This window comes from Pieris napi, chromosome 16, assembly GCF_905475465.1.
Source record: "Pieris napi chromosome 16, ilPieNapi1.2, whole genome shotgun sequence".
Classification (NCBI taxonomy): domain Eukaryota; kingdom Metazoa; phylum Arthropoda; class Insecta; order Lepidoptera; family Pieridae; genus Pieris; species Pieris napi.
In genome coordinates, this window is record NC_062249.1 from 10,031,388 (window position 1) to 10,049,417 (window position 18,030).

General features: G+C 32.2%; 3 protein-coding genes across 7 annotated transcripts in view; 2 read left to right on the forward strand and 1 right to left on the reverse strand.

The window, feature by feature from the left end:
- Positions 1 to 228: 228 nt before the first annotated feature.
- Positions 229 to 18,030, forward strand: part of LOC125057071 (E3 ubiquitin-protein ligase Nedd-4) — a 29,233-nt gene continuing 11,431 nt past the window's right edge. For 2 of the 5 annotated variants that reach the window (XM_047660529.1, XM_047660533.1), the window contains exons 1-9: positions 229 to 369; positions 2,950 to 3,029; positions 3,904 to 3,985; positions 6,101 to 6,139; positions 6,565 to 6,734; positions 11,879 to 12,020; positions 13,401 to 13,475; positions 14,520 to 14,635; positions 16,456 to 16,573. In XM_047660529.1, the coding sequence (XP_047516485.1) occupies positions 229 to 369; positions 2,950 to 3,029; positions 3,904 to 3,985; positions 6,101 to 6,139; positions 6,565 to 6,734; positions 11,879 to 12,020; positions 13,401 to 13,475; positions 14,520 to 14,635; positions 16,456 to 16,573 (963 nt within the window). Of the gene's footprint in view, positions 370 to 1,585; positions 1,934 to 2,949; positions 3,030 to 3,903; positions 3,986 to 6,100; positions 6,140 to 6,564; positions 6,735 to 11,878; positions 12,021 to 13,400; positions 13,476 to 14,519; positions 14,636 to 16,455; positions 16,574 to 18,030 lie in introns of those variants that run through there. The other 3 variants (XM_047660530.1, XM_047660532.1, XM_047660531.1) reach the window with 3 other exon arrangements.
- Positions 7,573 to 10,119, forward strand: LOC125057075. The gene is made up of 2 exons (XM_047660537.1): positions 7,573 to 8,113; positions 9,032 to 10,119. The coding sequence occupies exons 1-2, from the start codon at positions 7,772 to 7,774 to the stop codon at positions 9,512 to 9,514; spliced, it is 825 nt and encodes a 274-aa protein (XP_047516493.1). The 5' UTR covers positions 7,573 to 7,771; the 3' UTR covers positions 9,515 to 10,119.
- LOC125057074 (protein ANTAGONIST OF LIKE HETEROCHROMATIN PROTEIN 1-like) lies at positions 8,119 to 10,050 on the reverse strand. Its single transcript, XM_047660535.1, has 2 exons — positions 9,583 to 10,050; positions 8,119 to 8,990 (listed from the first exon to the last, which is right to left on the reverse strand). Exons 1-2 carry the CDS (start codon positions 10,048 to 10,050, stop codon positions 8,169 to 8,171), a joined length of 1,290 nt encoding a protein of 429 aa, XP_047516491.1. The 3' UTR covers positions 8,119 to 8,168.

The following is an 18,030-nucleotide window of genomic DNA, read 5'->3' on the forward strand; positions in this document are numbered from 1 at the left end:
ACGTACCAAGATTGTACAGCTATCTACAATGGCAGCACCGTTATCTTTAATTTGCGCTCGAAGCTCACTGTCCAATATTACTAGTAGTTATCACTCGAACGCTAATTGTACGGCTACGTATCGCGCTCATTTCGAGATAAGATTATAAAATCATATGGCGACCGCCATTTTCTGTGAACCAAAAAAGCTAATGTTTGACCGTGATGGTGTGCAGTGTTTTGTTTAACTATGAGAGATCGAACATCAATAATGCAGAACGTGAGGCCCTTGGAAATTACGCCGCCGCACAGAAGCCGCTCGTCTTCTTGGTCGTCGTGGCGGAGATATGCCAATTTACGACCGGAACCACGATACTCCTTGCAATATCAGGTGATTATATGCAACCTTGGATTATCATATTTATGTAAACATTTACTATAGATAAACCATAATAAGTTCAAATTCGGATCTTGATTAAAATAAAATTATTTAAAGTTAAATTTTAAGTAGATATAAAATATTAATGAGTAAGCGAGTTTTTGTGCCGAAAAATTATAACTGTATATTATTGCGGCCAACATTTTAGATATGCAAATCACGGAAACGTATTATGTAAATAATAGATACGCATTGTATTTATTTATCTTAAGATAAAATGTACCATTTTCTGATAAATATTGCGTTTAAAAAATATGTCTGTTCATGTTCATGACTGTCATGTCAAAACAGCTGAATTCATTTGAAAAAAAAAATCAAATAGAGTTTGTTTTATTGTATTCCATTATTTATTTAAAGTTAGTTATATATTTTTCTTTAAAAGTATATATTTATTTCCCTTTTGAGAAGTTACAAAGGAGTTTAGAAATAAATTAAGCCGGTAACAGTTTACCTGTTGGTGTTGTTTAGTTAAAAAAATAAAAAATATACTTTATTAGCTAAACCTTGTTTTAATGTTGCATTATTTTATAGACGCTGGTCTCCACACTAGGATATTCCTGTGTTGTGACTGACCAGACATATAGATGTTATATTGTATCCAATAATTAAATAGTAAATAAATATTTCTCAAGTCAAAAAAACATACCTTGTAGCTTTCTTCTTGAATAACTTCTTTAATACATTAACATTTATTGCGATCCAATCAACGGTCATAAAATACACACATTGATAAACATTAATTCATGTGTTTACATACCTATTAGGTCTACTTTAGGCTATTCACAGTTTAGTTCAATTTTCTTTGTAAATGGATGCGGGAAACTAATTTAAAATTGTTGGTTTTACTAAACAGATATTGTTTATTATGGTTCGGTAAAATACAGTTTAACAAATTTTGAACGTGTATTCCATTCAAAATCTTACAGGCAGAATTTTAATCTAATTAAAGTAGCGTTGCAAATAGCAAATTCATAATTCCATATCATTAATAGCTTATTCCCAAAATAAGCAATAAATTTAAAAAAAAACATGTTACGTTTTATAGGTTCTAATGAATATAAACTGCGTATATAACAAAAAAATTTATTTCCAACACAAATAAACAGTACTGCGTAGATTGATTATAATGCGGTAAATCAAAAATGACATTCTGTCAGACAATTGTCAATCCCAGATGGCAGATGCTGTCATCGATGGTGTACACTACCGATTACTGAGTAAAAGAGATTTTCCTTGTTATATTTTTTAAAAGTTTGTGTGTCCTCATATGTTTCTAGTGAATACAATTGTCTGGTGTTTAAATTAATAGTTTCATAAGATTATACATGTGGCTCATGGTATGGACAAGTGGAGCAAGTCTTCAAAAAGTAGCCAATACGATTGTGTAGCAAACGTGTCATCACTTTTTAAGTTAATACAACCGATGTTTTATATAAAAAGGGAAACGATTTGGTTGGCGTTTCGATAGCAAAAGTACAGGTTCTCATGGGTGATGGCTTGGCAGTCGGACAATCGTGTAAGTTTCCACATTAGGTGTTTCTAACAGGATATTTAGTCAATTGATATGCTAACATAAATATGTCCTTGTCATTGATTTTGCTATTTAAATGGTCACTGTTTTGCTAGAAATGCGTCTCAAGGTGTGCCTCGTCTTCGGGTTATGTCTTATAATTTAGTTCTTAATTCTTGAGCTGCTTATGAATATGAGACACTTAATACTGCATTAAATCTTCTTACAAGGTTAAGTTGTTATTCAGTAATTTATTTCATATTTACTATACTGTTCACTTTAATGTATGCATCATTGAAACATGAGAAATACTGATTTGAAATGTGTTATAGGTAGAACTAATTTCTTTACATAAGAGCATATTCTTTCATTATATGTTGTTTTTTGTAGCAAAATATGTGTGTATTGTGTTTCATTGAATATTATAATTTTTCTTGACTTATTCATAGGGATTGTTTGTTTCTTTTATTATTAATAATTTCACTCCATAGATGAATCCTTATTTAGATCTCGTGAAAACCTTAATGGTTGTTACATTTTGAGAGATTTCTTATTTCCAACTTTTTAATTATCTTTGTAATATAGGAGTGTCTTTGAATATTGTGTTTCTATATCAACTGTTTTTAATTGAAATACAAAAGAATTATAAATACTGTGATTGAATTTTAATTCTGTATGTGATTATCACACAATGCATTTTTTTATCAGAAATTATTCTTATCAGAACCTTATACAAATATATTGACTATTCTCTATGACTCATTTTACTATATCAATGGCTTGACTTTTTAGTTGTTAGTACTTAATACATATTGTAGTTATTCTGTAAATTGTAAAAAACTAAATAATAATATTCTTGAATTTGTGAGCACCATATTTTGTTATAAGAAGACTGTTGGCTATACAGATAACTTAAAAAATTGATTGCTTAGAAGAGTTAGAGTTAGATTAGATATGTTAAATTAAAAAAAACATGTTTGTATACATGCACTCTCTAATTTTATTCTAATTTTTTTTTTCAGACCGAAGAGAATAGCTTCCTGCTTCGGTTGAAGATAATAGGAGCATATTCATTGGCTAAGAAAGATATTTTTGGTGCTAGGTAAGTTGTGACTAATATTAAAAGAATGCAGTACTAATAGATTAGGGTTGTAGAATAAATACTTATAATTGTCTATTTATGTGTATTTATCATTGTCACTAACTGTAACTGCCTCCATGATTTAGTGAGTAGTTCATAGTAGGAACATCCCAGAGGTTCAGGGTTCAGGTTCCCTTGTGAAACTATAATTGTTTCAGACTGGAAGACCAGCTGATTACCTTGTCTATCAAGGAAAAATTATCTATGGTCAGTTTAAAATGATTTTTTCCATACAAAGGTTTTACATTAGAATATAAACAGATTTTTAATCTATCTGTAATACTATACTATAAATAAAACAGCCTTTAATTTCTACTATATTGTAAATTGAAGTGTTAAGAAGTGCTGGAAAGTAATGGTTTATATATAACAAAAACTTTTCAAACATTTTGGTTACTTTCTACATTAGTGTACATATATGATAAGTTCTTTAAATGTATATAATTACATCTTAAGTAGGACTGCTTTTACAAGTTTGGGTCAACTTTACTATATAATTAGAGATTGTTAAATCAGTTTGACACTTACAGTGTAAGAAATTAATGTTTCCAAATATTTAATTTTTTCCTTTATTTGGTTGACCACTTGACTTCTCAAAATTAATTTGAAGAGAAATAGAATCAAACCAAATCAGAATGTCAATGATGACTAATGCTGTTTAATAAAGACATTAGACATTTTGTTTTAGGGTTTTTTTCTACTGGAAATGATAACATGTATTTGAATTGTGAACAATAATTAATGTAGTTTTATCTATTCTTTTTATAAGAAGTAATTAATATAATGATTGTCATTATATCATTGAAATGTTCTTAATAATATTTTTACATTTCAGTGACCCATATGTTCGTGTGGAGTTGCAAAAGGTTGACTGTGACGTCACACTTGAGACTTTCCTGACCAAAACAAAGAAAAGGGTAATTTTTATTATATTCATATATGAAAATAGAAATTTACGTATGTGTTTGTTGTAGTTTAGCCAGTAGTTTGTTATTAATTATAAACAATATTAGTTACTGTTATAAACAGTCGAAGTCTTCGCCAGACAGTCAAAGTCAAATTATTTATTATCACGCAACAGTTTGACAATTTGAAGAATCAACCCGTTTTCTTTGTTTAAACTTTGACATGAGATTTTAATGAAAAAAAAAAAGGTGCGTGTTCTTAGTACGCGCGTAAGAAGTTTTACTTCTTTGGCATCATTAAAAATAGTTTTTGATTGCATGCAAATAATTAATTACAATTAAATAATCAAAGACTGGAAAAGGAGTCATTATAGTCAATAAAGTTCAGTTTACATTTGAAAAATTAAATAAAGAAATATTTATTATTATTCTCTTACATTAAGTGTAACATAAATTCTATTATTTTTCGAATGTGGTTTTTAAATTATGTCTAAAGCATCTTCCGTGGTCAACTTCATTCTATTAATTTTGTTAAATTAAAATTTTACTCTCATCAATTTTTCATAACGTGCCTAAAGAAGTGTAACTTCAAAAATCCTGTCCCTCCAGAAATGTTGTCGTAAATTCATCTATAATTGTTTGTTTACAACCGTTTAATAAATATCATCTTTAGTGGCCTTTATGAAAGATTAATTCTCAAGTAAGTAAATTAGGTTATATAAAGACACGCTCCATTAGACCTAGTAAAAGTCTTTTGTTTCAACGTGATATTTTTCTTGAACTTGAAAGGAGATTTTCATGTCTGGGCAACACATTTTTATATAAATTTTGAAAGTGCCGAACACTGAACATAAGTTAGTGATCTTTGCCTTACGGGAAACAGAAATAAAAAAATCCAAATATAATTAGTTCATTTTAATAACTTAATGTTTTCTTATTGACGGCAGTAAAAAATAAATGGTTCTAAATTTACATTTACTGCAGTTCTTAAATCAAGGGCGTAGAACCGACAAGAAGAATTGGCAATAAACTCTTCGTATTTTTTTTTAAATGTCTGTAATCTACGCACCCACAGCATTATTCTTTTTATTACATGACAAAGTAGTTAATTATTAAAATGTATAAATAAAGAAGAAAACCGAACATTGCACCTCTCAGCAAGACTCAGTGAAATAGGATCATGCACTTACGTTGCGGGAAGAACACACAGATACGGTAAAAAGTTTTGCCATAGTAAACACTGACACACAAAGAAAAGTGAGTCTATTAGATGGGCATATAGATCATATGCGTATAATTTTTAAGGCAAATTTGTGCCTCAACAAATATTCCAACCTATGACCTATATTTATTTATTTATTTACTAGCTGACCCGGCAAACGTTTGTTTTGCCATGGATATTATTTCTAGGAAACTTTTTTTTAGTTCAATAGAAATGAAATGAGGTGACAATTAAGGGCTGTATGTATTTTTGTTTGTAACATAAAAACAAAAAGTTTTGTGTAAAATAAAAATTTAGGGGTGGGGCATTTAGGGGGATGAAAAATAGATGTTGTCCGATTCTCAGACTAAGTGAATATGCATAAAAAATTTCATGAGAATCGGTCGAGCCGTTTCGGAGGAGTATGGGAACGAACATGGTGACACGAGAATTTTGTATAATAGATTTGCTCAACAATATTCTTCAAGCTACTCACTAAACAATATCCAAACAATTACATTGTACACAAAAGCCAAAAACGGATTACACATTCAAACATAAACAAAGCACAGTTTCACCTATATATACAAAAAATATAACAAAGTATATATTATGTATTTATTTAGAATTTATTAATTCTAAATAAAATCTCAGTTCTAAGATTCATTGATCATTATACTATATATTTAATATAAAGGAAGAATAACAAAGCCATTATTAATAAAAGATACCAGAGTTTTTTAAATTATTTTTAAACAATTTTTAGTTCCATTAAATATATTTATTTGCTGATAATTTGTGTTTTCATTATTATATCGTATTGACCCTATATTGTTGTGTTCATTATGGCGGCGAACGAAGAAAGAAGAGTGATCTATGAATAACATTATTGATGAGAGTTTAATAATCATAATTACAAATTTCAGACCCTCAATCCAGTATGGAATCAGGAGTTTGTATTTCGGGTGAGGATCACTACATTTTTTCTAGCTTAAGCTTTTATCTTTACTTCAGGTATTTTAAAAATGCTTATAATACCTTGGTTTAAATGTATAGAATAAACAATAGAAAATATTAATTAGAAATACGATGTTAGAAAACTTATTATAAACTGTGTTTAGCGAAGCACTCACAATTTTTACTCATGACGCATTCTATGGAATAAAGCGGGAAAATAGAATCAGTGTTGCGGTTATTGATACATGTATCATATTATTTATTCAAATATATATATTTTTTTTCATATTAAGTATCAATATGATGATTATTGTCTTACTGTAATGACGTAATAGTAATTTAGCAAAACCGAAATCCTACGACGTTTCTCAGTCCGCTGATGTTCCAGAATTTCTACGGTTGTTTCATAATATAGATTTTCCTTCACCTTCAGGTAAAACCCCAAGAGCAGAAACTACTAATTCAAGTGTTTGACGAAAATCGCCTTACTCGTGATGACTTCTTGGGTATGGCTGAAGTGCCACTCGTGAACACGCCCTTCGAATCTGCGGCCAACGCCCGTCCGGCCATCACTAAGTACCCCCTGCGCCCGCGCAGGTCCGTGTAAGTAGTTGCATGCTGTCTGCTATATTATTTCAGCATAGCCCGTGATATTACCGGGATTTTTGGTTGCACTTTTAATACGGATTACAAATAAAAATGAGTTCAGAAATGAACGGCGTAAAGGATTGATTATATTATGAGGTAATTCATAATAGCTAGGCAAGCTAGAATAAATATTAGAAATCGTGATTTTTATCCCCATACGAAACCGTAATTAAAATTTTTGAAGCAAATACGGCTTTATTACAAGTTTAGTTCAGTGAACATGTTGTTATAGTAACAATTTTCCTTAATTAATAAATGAATCGTTTATTTGCAAAGAATGTCTTACATTTTAATCGATTAATTATAAAAATCCGCACAATCAGCCTACGTCTTTAATCTAGCCATTTCTACGTTAGTAATTAAAATAAGTTTTAACTAAACCTAAAGCATAGCAAAGGTTACTTTGAGTTCATTGACACCTAAAATATTTATGCACTTGTACTTTACCCTCTGTAGGTGTTTTATTTTTTTTGTTCCATATTAGGGTCGCCTGGAAGAAATAGCTTGTTAGCGATAAGGCCGCCCGTTGCCTTATAACTTATGTTACCTGCATTTTTTTATATGTATGTTTCTGTATAAGGTAATAAAGTGTAAATAAATAAATAAAATAAAATGTCAGACAAAAATTTTAACCAATTATATTTTTTGCCGTTTTCAAAGTAACATACTATGTTAGACTTTTGACTAAGCTCGGTGTTTGTATAGTTTGATATAGTGACAATTGCTATGTAAATTGTCATGTATAATTATTTAAATATGGAACATAGTGTAGAACTCTAGTTTGTGGTTTATGCCCCGTATTCATGGGAAACATTTGTTGAGCAACAAAGTTGAATCAACGTGTTGCGGAGTTGCTGTCAACATGTTGCTGGCAACACTGCGTGTTGCAGAGTTGACAGCATCATGTTGACAAGCTCTCGCCCGACAAGCGTAAACATCAGTTTAGCGACAATTGTTGACGTGTGTGGACGAGTTTGCAACAGTTTATAAACATGGCAGTAGTGTGGAGCAATGATAAAATAATGCAATTAATAGAATTATTTCAATCAAAACCATTATTATGGGATTGTTCTATAAAACAATACAAAGATAGAAACAAAAAGAACGATGCATTCGAAGAAATTTCTCAAGTCCTAAATATACCCAAAAAAGACGTAGAAACTAAAATACATGTACTGCGTACTCAATTTACTAGAGAGAAAAAAAAGATGTCGGCAAAAAAAACTACAGGCAGCGGCGCAATAGAAAAATGTAAATGGATTTATTACGAGCCATTGGAATTTTTGTTATGTGGTGCAACTACTTCTGGTGAAACGGATACTATGAATAAAACAGTAAGTTGTTTTTGTATATAATTGTTTTATACTATTGTCTGTAAAATTATTACAATTACGCTACATTATTTTGCCATGGAACTCTTCCCTCTGGAGTTATAAAGTAATCGGCAAACTGTTCTCTAATACAAAGAGCTGATTGTGATGCAGGCCTGCCCCGTCTTTGCAAATCAATCATAGGAAACGAACTTAGTTCCCTTCGCCAAGAACCTTCTAATAGGTTACCTTCAGAGTCTTCAAAATCAAAAGTTTGTGGAGGTGTATATATGGATCTGGAAACTGAGTTACGTCTTAAGAAGTTATGTAAATATACACAAGCAATAACCACGAGTTCACAATTGGCTGGTTTTAACGGAATAGGTTTAGTGAATACACGGAACACCACACATAAAATGCCAAAAACATTTTCTATAATCCTCCTAGCTCTTGATAGTCTGTAATTGAATATACGCTTTTTGTTCCCACGTTCATGAATGCCAGGATATGGTTTCATGATGTTCTCCGTTAGCGCGAAAGCACTGTCACCTACAATTACATACGGCATTTCTGTTCCGCCTTGTGTTATTGGTTCAGGCCGTGGCAGTTTAAGTGAGTTTTCTAACAATGCATTATAAAACGGTGTTTCTTGAAATATTCCACTGTCGGACGACCGACCCTTAGCTCCATAATTTGCGTAAATAAAGTTGTAATTGCCATCTGCAATTGCCATAAGTACCATGCTGAACTGATTTTTATAATTGTAGTATTCACTTCCAGAATTATTTGGCGCCACAATCATAACGTGTTTCCCATCAATGGCCCCAATGCAATGTGGAAAATTCCATCGTATTTCGAATTCACGACTTATTTGTTTCCATTCTTGTTCCGAACTTGGAACCTAAAAAATAAATAAATATATAATAAGATAATAATTTACAGGTAGATGAAAACAATGCACTTGAAAGTGGTATGGAGTCAGAGCCATCTCAATCACCAAGGCCGAATGCTACAACATCTACATCTTCGAGGAAAAGAAATAAGACAGATGAATCAAATGAAATATTAGAGGTTTTGAAAAGTGCTAAAAAAAAGATGGATGAAAGGGAGAAGAAGGATCCATTTGATATATATGGTGAATATATTGCTGCTGAATTAAGAAGTGTTAAAGATGACCAAGCCGTGACACAGGCAAAGTACCATATTAATAATATACTGTATGAATTAAAAATGGGACGATATAATACATATGGATATCAAACGGCATCTTCTCATCCATCATCAACACCAAATAATGTTCAGGAAACTGAAATAAGGGAAATTGAGAGACACGAAACAAATAGACTAGATGCATTACGAGACGAAACAGAAGATTCGGCTATACTAAACTTAGTTAACTATCTCAGTGATGAATCAACGCAATAGCATACACTGTTTTTTTTTGTGTTTTTTAATTAATAAAATACTTGATTACACAAATAGTGTTCTTGTACCTTGACATATCCTGCTAGTGAGTTAATTAGTTCTTGACATACATCTGGTATAATTTTGCTAATCAATTGTTTTGATACTCTGAATGTGTATGAAAGAGAACTGTATGAATCTCCAGTTGCAAGATACCGTAATGTAATAGCCAGCCTCGTTTGAGGTGAAACTGGCTGACGAATATTTGTTTCCCTTTTGGCTATTGATGGACCAATCATTTCTAGAAGATGTTCGAAATCACTTTTCGACATTCTCGTAAAGTTACAAAATGATCCATCTGTCATTCTGAGGTCACTCATCAAATTTTCTCTTTGCAAAAGATAATTTCGAATCCACCATCTTTTTCTCTTTTTTTTATTAGAGATTCTATACATCTGATACAGAGAACACAACAACACTACCTCCTCGGGCAACATTTTAACGCAGACTGGCGTGTGGACAACCTGTATTGATTTAAACATAGTTGCTAGCAACATTCTCGCCGCTCACCAACAATGTTTAGCAACTGTTGCTAAACAAATGTTTACCATGAATACGGGGCATTACACGAGCACTTTTTAATAAAACTTCTTTAAGGCTAACGCGAATTTAATGACATTCTCTGATTGTATTTGTCGTAAATTAATCAGTTGTGTAAATGAAGTAATTATGTTCGTGTTATTTATATTAATAACGATTTAATGTAGGTTTTCGTAGGCTCGGTGTTTTAGAGGCTTAACGATATTCCCCTCATCACGAAATCCACTTTTGGTTTATTTTGCCAGCGATGTTGTTGAACTTGTTTGTCGTCGATGTTTTAGTATAATTGTAGAACACATGCTTGTTTGGTTTTTTCATGTAGTAGTTACACTATCTTCACAGTTGGTTTGGTTACAAGAGTAATCTGGATTACTGAACCATTATTCAAACCTAATTTAATATAGGTATGCAAACTGCGGGACTCCTTCAATACAAACGATGATGGGCTATCTGACAAGAATAAAAAAAACATTGATCAGTTAATCAAATTATTAATCAGTGACTATAGAACCAACACATATTTATATTTAATTCTGTTAAGTTTTCGCTTTAAAAATGCAAATGAAACATTGATAATTTCAAGAGCCCGCCAAAACGCGTGTCCTAAACAAGATGGCGTCGCACCAGACTAATGTGCCAGTAAACACGTAAACAAAGTTTTTTACGTTATAATTATCATTCTTAAATGATACTGGGTCAACCGGAGATGCTTTAGAATAATGTAAACTATTTATAATCACTCTTGTATAACAGAAGGAATAAATTAATTCTTAATGATTAAATGCTATTAATGGTATGAAATGAAATACTATGCTTATAATGCTGAAAAGAGTACCAGAGCATTCTACGATTGAGAAAATAGCTACGCTTGTATAACTATGACAACCTGGGTGAGGAAAAATGTACACCCTAGGCTCGTACATACATATACACATATTATTTTTTGTGAAGAAATATTCTCCGTCGAAAATAAACTACAATACACAGTACTAGGGTTAGACAGGCGCAGACATTACTTTACCTAATGTCATAGTACGAAATCGTCAATGTCGAGTAATCTGTGATTCTGGTTCTCATTCTGTGAACTGATGTATAAAGATACATATTTTTAATTATCCGTTTTTTGATTAATTTATGATTATTTACAAGTTATTTTACCTCGTAACGCTTTTATAGCCATGCCATACAGATTACTCTCAATTACACTTTATTTTTCATACTGTCAAATAGCTTTTTACCATAATGTATGACACCCATATCTTAAAAGTGTATTTGAATTAGTCCGTGCTAAGTCTGAGGTATAGCGTAAGCGCTGAAATTTATATCGCGTTCTTAGATACTATTCATATTTATTTATATTATATTCAGTATTCCCACAGTTAGACTTATAACAATATTATCTACACAATGAACATATAATATATAGAAAAAAATTAATAAAAAGGCATTTCTCACAATATAAATGTTCAGTATAAATGAGAATTAACAATGGATACCAAATTTTATTATTGTTTTTTTGTCATCTTTTAGTCAACTTATATATGCTTATGTTGATAGATTTCGTTATAATCTGAAGGTGATACATATCAATCATGTTACGTAAATAATTTGTATTTGAGGAATTTGAAATAGTTGCCTTCTTTGTATAAAGATACACATGCTGAGTAAATACGATCTGAGCTAAATATACTAAGCTTTATAATTGTCAGCCTTACTCGAATTAAAACATTGGACATGAAACAAATAATACTGGCAGGAAAATATAACTTCTTTTAAAACCAACAGCGCCAGATCTCGCGTCCGTGGTTACATCGAAATATACCACGCTCTGGTGGGCCGCGTGGGACAGGAAGAAGGTGAATCCACGAGTCCACCAGATGATTGGGAGATGGTGGAACCTGCACCGCAAGTGGGGAATGTTCAGCCGGTAAGTTTTATCTGGTTAACCAGAAACAGAACAATGGTACGCGTATCGTTCTTGGATGACATACCATAGCGGTAGTAATTTTGCGCGATTGTGTGCGCTGTTATTTCCGATTGGATTCTATGGTATTTTCACTCCTTTGCATATAAGACAGATCGAAAGTTTTCGTCAGAAATAAGACTTAATTCTATTTACAGTACCCAGCCATTTAATTAGAAGTCCCATCGTGCTTTAGAAAGAGATACTCGGCTACCTTCGGCATTGTAGAGCGTTATCTCTGTCACACGAAACACTAACCGTCCGGTATCTATTAGGAGCTGCTAAAACTTGTTTTATGATTTTTTTTTTGAAATCAAAACAAAAAGAAAAAATGTAGGTAAAAGACATATAATATGTACTATGTATGTTAATTTATTTATTTTAATGGAAAACTATAATCTTTATTTCCAACCAAATAACAAAATCTAATATATAACTATAAATGGCCTGGTACGGTACAACTATGCGCCATACATTTATGTATTTTTTGTTTAGAGTCCACTTTGGAGTAATTTGTGCTGTTCAACGGTATTGCGTATTTACGAAAAACATTGTAAAGTTACAAACCAAAACCGATGGAATGATAATAATAGATGATGATTTTACGGATGTTTGGTACAAAGAGTACCAGAGATTTCAGAAGAGCCCGGAACATTTGCTTAATAATGTATATACCGTTTATTTCCGAAAATACAGTTTAGATTTGTTATATCCATTTTGAAGTGAAACTTCTTTAATCGCATGAGGGTAAAATTTTTACGGACGCGTCACGAAGATGTGCGAAAGAGAGCGATTGAACCCGATTGAGAGAGAGTGAGAAGGGCGAAAACCCTTATAGAAATTCAAATGTTATTGTTATGCAATATGACGCAAATGACGAATTGCAAATTAAAATGCCACGTGTTTTTACTATCGTATAAATAAATTTTTAAAAAATTATATAATTCGCGACACTTAATATTTTAATGACAATTAAATTCATTAATTTTAGGAATGAAATGTTAGGACATATCTTACTTTTTCCCTCCCTTTAAGTCACGGAAATCCAAAGTTTTATATTTGTATAAATATGAACAAGACTTAAAAATTAGTTTGCCAAAGAAGTTTCACTTCTGACATGTGTTCTTTGCACGCACTTTTTACTTGTTATTCTAATATCCTAACTTTCTTTAGAATTGATCCTTACTTTAGAAATATCCAGCTCTTGCTAGAGGATATTTGCTTGACAGTTTGGAAACTTAAGTTTATGCTCAAAACCGTCATATTGCTTAAAACTAACCAAATAATGTTAGAGCTGTGTAGGTTTAGTGCGTAGGAGTAAAGTAAAGTAGAATTTTCGTGTAGGTGTTCGCGGGTTCAGTGCCGACGCTGATCGGGGAAGATGACTGGGAACTGATCGACACAGCACCCTTGCCCCTTGTACGTTAATTTTAATTATCAAGGCGAATTTGGTGAAGGAAGCTTTAGCCAAGAAATCGCTGGTGCACAAGCATGACAGTACATATAAATCAAGATATACACGTTAATTTGTGGTTATGTTTACGTCGGTTGTTGTTTATGGTGTTGCACCGCACAGACGATATTATGACGTCATAAGGAACGTAGATTTTTATTTTATTTTTTGGGGACTAAATAATAATCATTCTTTTGCACGAATCTGTTGTAGGTGCATTATCGAAAATATGATTATGTTCGCGTATACTGCCAGACAGATGGCGTTCAAATTTTTTGACGTTTGAAATCAAATTGGTCTTTGGGTGATAGGATCGTGACATATATAAGTGTAACTTCCAAATGTCAAAAACGTATTGGATTTGGTTATACGGTACAGTTTGAGCTACATCTTGTGTTTGAATGTTACTTCTAGAAAATGTGGTAAAGTTTTGAATAGACGTGTAATTAGGCTATACGCATGTGTGCAATGTAGAACCTCGTTAAGTCGAACCTCGATATTTCAAAAACCTCCAAATCTCGAAAAAATGTTTTGTTCCCTTCCTTTAAAACACCAAAACCTCCATTACTTGAAATCTTGACCCTCTGTTAATCGAAATAATCACCGAGTCCCTCCAAGCCATTTTGGTACATATTTTCACTCTAACTCGAAGCCAGTCATTTGTTTTCGACTTAAATACTGTCAGAAGTAGTTTGGCTCAAAATTTATAAGAATAAACCTCAAACTCTTTATGTCGAATCAAAATCCGCCTAAGTCGAAATCCTCCATAAGTTGAAAACTCTATAACTCGAATTTTTTGGCGTCTCTCTTGATGTTCGACTTATAGAGGTTCTACTGTTAATACAAATATCTATGCACCCAAGTCACTAACTACGCCTATGTTATTCCATTAAAACGACTGTACAAATATCTAAAGTTCTTATTTTATGGGAATAAAAACATTTTAATTCAGTGATGCTTCCTATACTGGTATGTAAGATTCCAGATAATATGCATGTTTGTCTTTACAGGCAATAGGAGGAGATCCACTCCCCACCGGGTGGGAGGAAAGGCAAGACGCGAATGGAAGGACATATTACGTGAATCATGCGGCTCGGTCCACACAATGGGAGCGGCCTACTTTCACGTAATTATTTATTTATTTATTACAGAAATACATACAGTATCCTTACAGACTATGCCAATACGATAATGTCGTGAAACATTAAATAAAATATAATAAAGTAGGTACATATATAATATTGAACACATTATATATGTCACCGTAAAATTGTAAACACCGTTAGATTGTAATCTATCTCGCGAGATTATAAACTGTCGAAAGATTGTGAACCTCGACGAACTGCTTACAATTTAACGTATTATTATTCGGTATTTATATGAAATTGTTGGAAAGTAAAATTAATCTGTAATTGACCAAAGAAGTTTGAATGATAACTAAGTTAGTGTAGTACAATCTACCGAATAATAATACGTTAAATTGTAAGCAGTAAGCTGAGGTTCACAATCTCAATATAAACTGTCGAAAGATTGTGAATATATTATTACATACGCGAGATAGATTACAATCTAACGGTGTTTACGATTTTACGGTAACATATACACAACATCGCTACTGTGAATTCACTCTGCGAACATATAAATATGTCGATAGTGTCGGAGACAGCATTCAGTAAAGCAGTATTTAAAATGTGTACCAATTAAATGTGTCTCAAGGCCAAATATCGTCTTGTGAATTGATTGGTTTAGGAATAATGATTGAGTTTCAAATTATATTTAAGTTTTGTGGTTAAATTTGGATTAAATTGTCTATTACACTTCGGTTTGTAAAAGTATTTGCAATTCGGCAAGTTGTATGTAAAGGAGCGTACAAGTATTACGTCACGCAATTTTTGGAGATTATTGACCCCCCCCCCCCTGTAAGGCGCCGTAACGTTTTTCTGTACCCAATATTAAAACGTTTCGTGACCACCCAGTGACTCTTTACCTAAAAGTTACCATTATGTTGTGTGAGGAAATGGTAATTCGAAAATAATATCAACAATAACGCGTAATTCAATCCCCGCCCGCATCGTAACGTTTTACAAAAGGAAAAAAAATCGTTACGTAATACTTGAACGGAAAATGTCATACAAATATTTTAAAATATGCTTTTAATCTAATCGATAATGAAAAAAAAATATCGGTTAATATGAAGGCCGTCACCAGTAGTGTCTTTTCCATTCATAATTTATTCAACAGGCTATCCTGGCCTCCTGTTTGCAAATGCTCGATTATCAGTTATATAAAAAAGTTGGCCATAAATAACAAAGTAGTACCAATGAAAGCGATTTTAAATTATTTTTAATAGAATAGAGATAGAAGATAAATAATCATATACACTTTCATGTTTTAAGCGCGTTTGTATGTTATATGTATGCATTTGTATGCGTTCTGTATGAAATCTTCTTAACCGAGTTTTACTAAGACATTATATAATTATATGTGAGAAAATGTTGGCAGTGCCTTTATCGTGCGACCCTTATTCCTGAGGTCTTGCGATCGTGTCACTGGCTGTAGGCCAATTGTCGATACGAGCATTTAACACTCGCTCTTATGGTGATGGAAAACATAGTGAGGAAACAGTAGAAGGCAACTCCTTAGACGCAATCGACGTGGCAGGTTCATTTATTTGCCAGTTGAGAAAAAAATTACGAATCAGATACAAAAATCTCCAAGACCTAGAGGATCTAACACCACTTGGTTTTTATGTACAGTTTAAACTCTTTATAACGAATTTCAAAAGACCGAGCATGTTTATTCGTTATAGAGAGGATTCGTTACAGGGACGGAAGAATTAATGTATGGGTTAAACCAAATAAATTTACAATTTTTTTAAATTCGTTATAGAGAGGTTTTCCTTATAACGAGTGACGTTAAGTTTACACTGTATATGATTTTCACCAGCCGTAATATGAGTACGGAGTCTCAAGCGGAGCGTATGGAGACGGCAGCGACGGAGTTCCAACGCAGATTCCACATTTCAGCGGACGATGAACACAATCAGGCTAACACTCAGCCGCATGTATGTTTCTTTTGTTTGTATGGGTTAAACTTAACAGAATCTAAGCACATACAGATTTCTAATTAAGAGGGTAGATTCTTGTTATTAAAGGTTATTTTGCTAGAAAAAGAGGGTAGATTTCTTTGGCAGACGGGCGTGTTAAAGGCTTTTTATTTATACCCTTTTTAAAGCACTAAACATTGTTTAGAAAATTGAAATAGACTTTAGTCGAAATGTTCTTGGATAACTCTGAAAGGATTTTAGTCTGCTAAAGTGTCTGAAAAAACATTTTGGTTTTTCAAATTAAAAGCGTCGGGTTTTGTTATGATAAATCTCAAGTAGAGCGCAGTTTGTGTAGTTAGAATTTATTCAAAAACGTTGATATAATTAGAAGTCTTACTGTCTGCTTAGGTTCTGTTTCTCGTATGTATTAGATGTCAAATAAATGTTATTTTCAGTCACAGATTTCAAAGTTAAATTAACTTTTTAATTAAGATTCAATCAGCTTTTAATCGCTTGCATACAAATGCAAATTGCTACTAATATTTTGTAAATAAGGGTGTAAAATACTAACTATTCCTGCTAAACTATGTTTTTTGATTTAGCACTATAGAAAAACATATAATACAACAATTTTAATGATTTGGTATATGTGGATGACATAATGCATTCTATGTAGACGAAATAGCCGGTTATTTAATTTAAAAAATACGCACGTTGACTATACTTGTACTAGTTACATAAAGAGAAATTGTGTCTTATAAACCTACTAAATATTTGTGGCCTTATTTATAAGTGTGCCTCAAGTTCATGAATGTTCTGTCACGTTCATTCATTTGGAAACTCATACCAGAGTGATAGTGACATAAGATTCTAGATGACCTGCTTTTACGTTTATGGATATTCGGGTTATTTTGCTGTCATAAAAGCCTTCACTTAACAAATTTTCTAATAAGTGTCCTGGTCTTAATTGCTTTACGCGAGAATTGGGGAATTGCATGCGCACGCGTACTCATAGTCTGAAATGGACTAGATCAATTTTCAAGTATCTTTTCACAATTTATGTTACTGTCTGCAGCATGGCCTTAGCAAATGTAGATGGGAAGTTGAATTTGTGTTTCATTAATTGTTTTTTCATTAACTCATTAAAAACTATGTACTTCTTTATTCATTAAATCATTAAACTAAATGTAAATAATTAAGAATTGCATAGTACAGCTTTCATCCTTATAAAAAATTCTGGCAACAGAACAAACAGTTTTGGTATTTAACTATCGTAATGTATGCAGACATTGTTTAAAAGAATTGGTATCATTGGATCTCGATACATTCACTGTGATGTCCTCACATGTCATAGACAATACTTCGGCACAATAGAAAATTCAAGTTAACTTCTACAAGTCTATATATGTATGAAGGTAATTGTAAAGCTTTGTATAATGTCCCCATACCAAAATGTAACAAACAGTTAGTGTCAA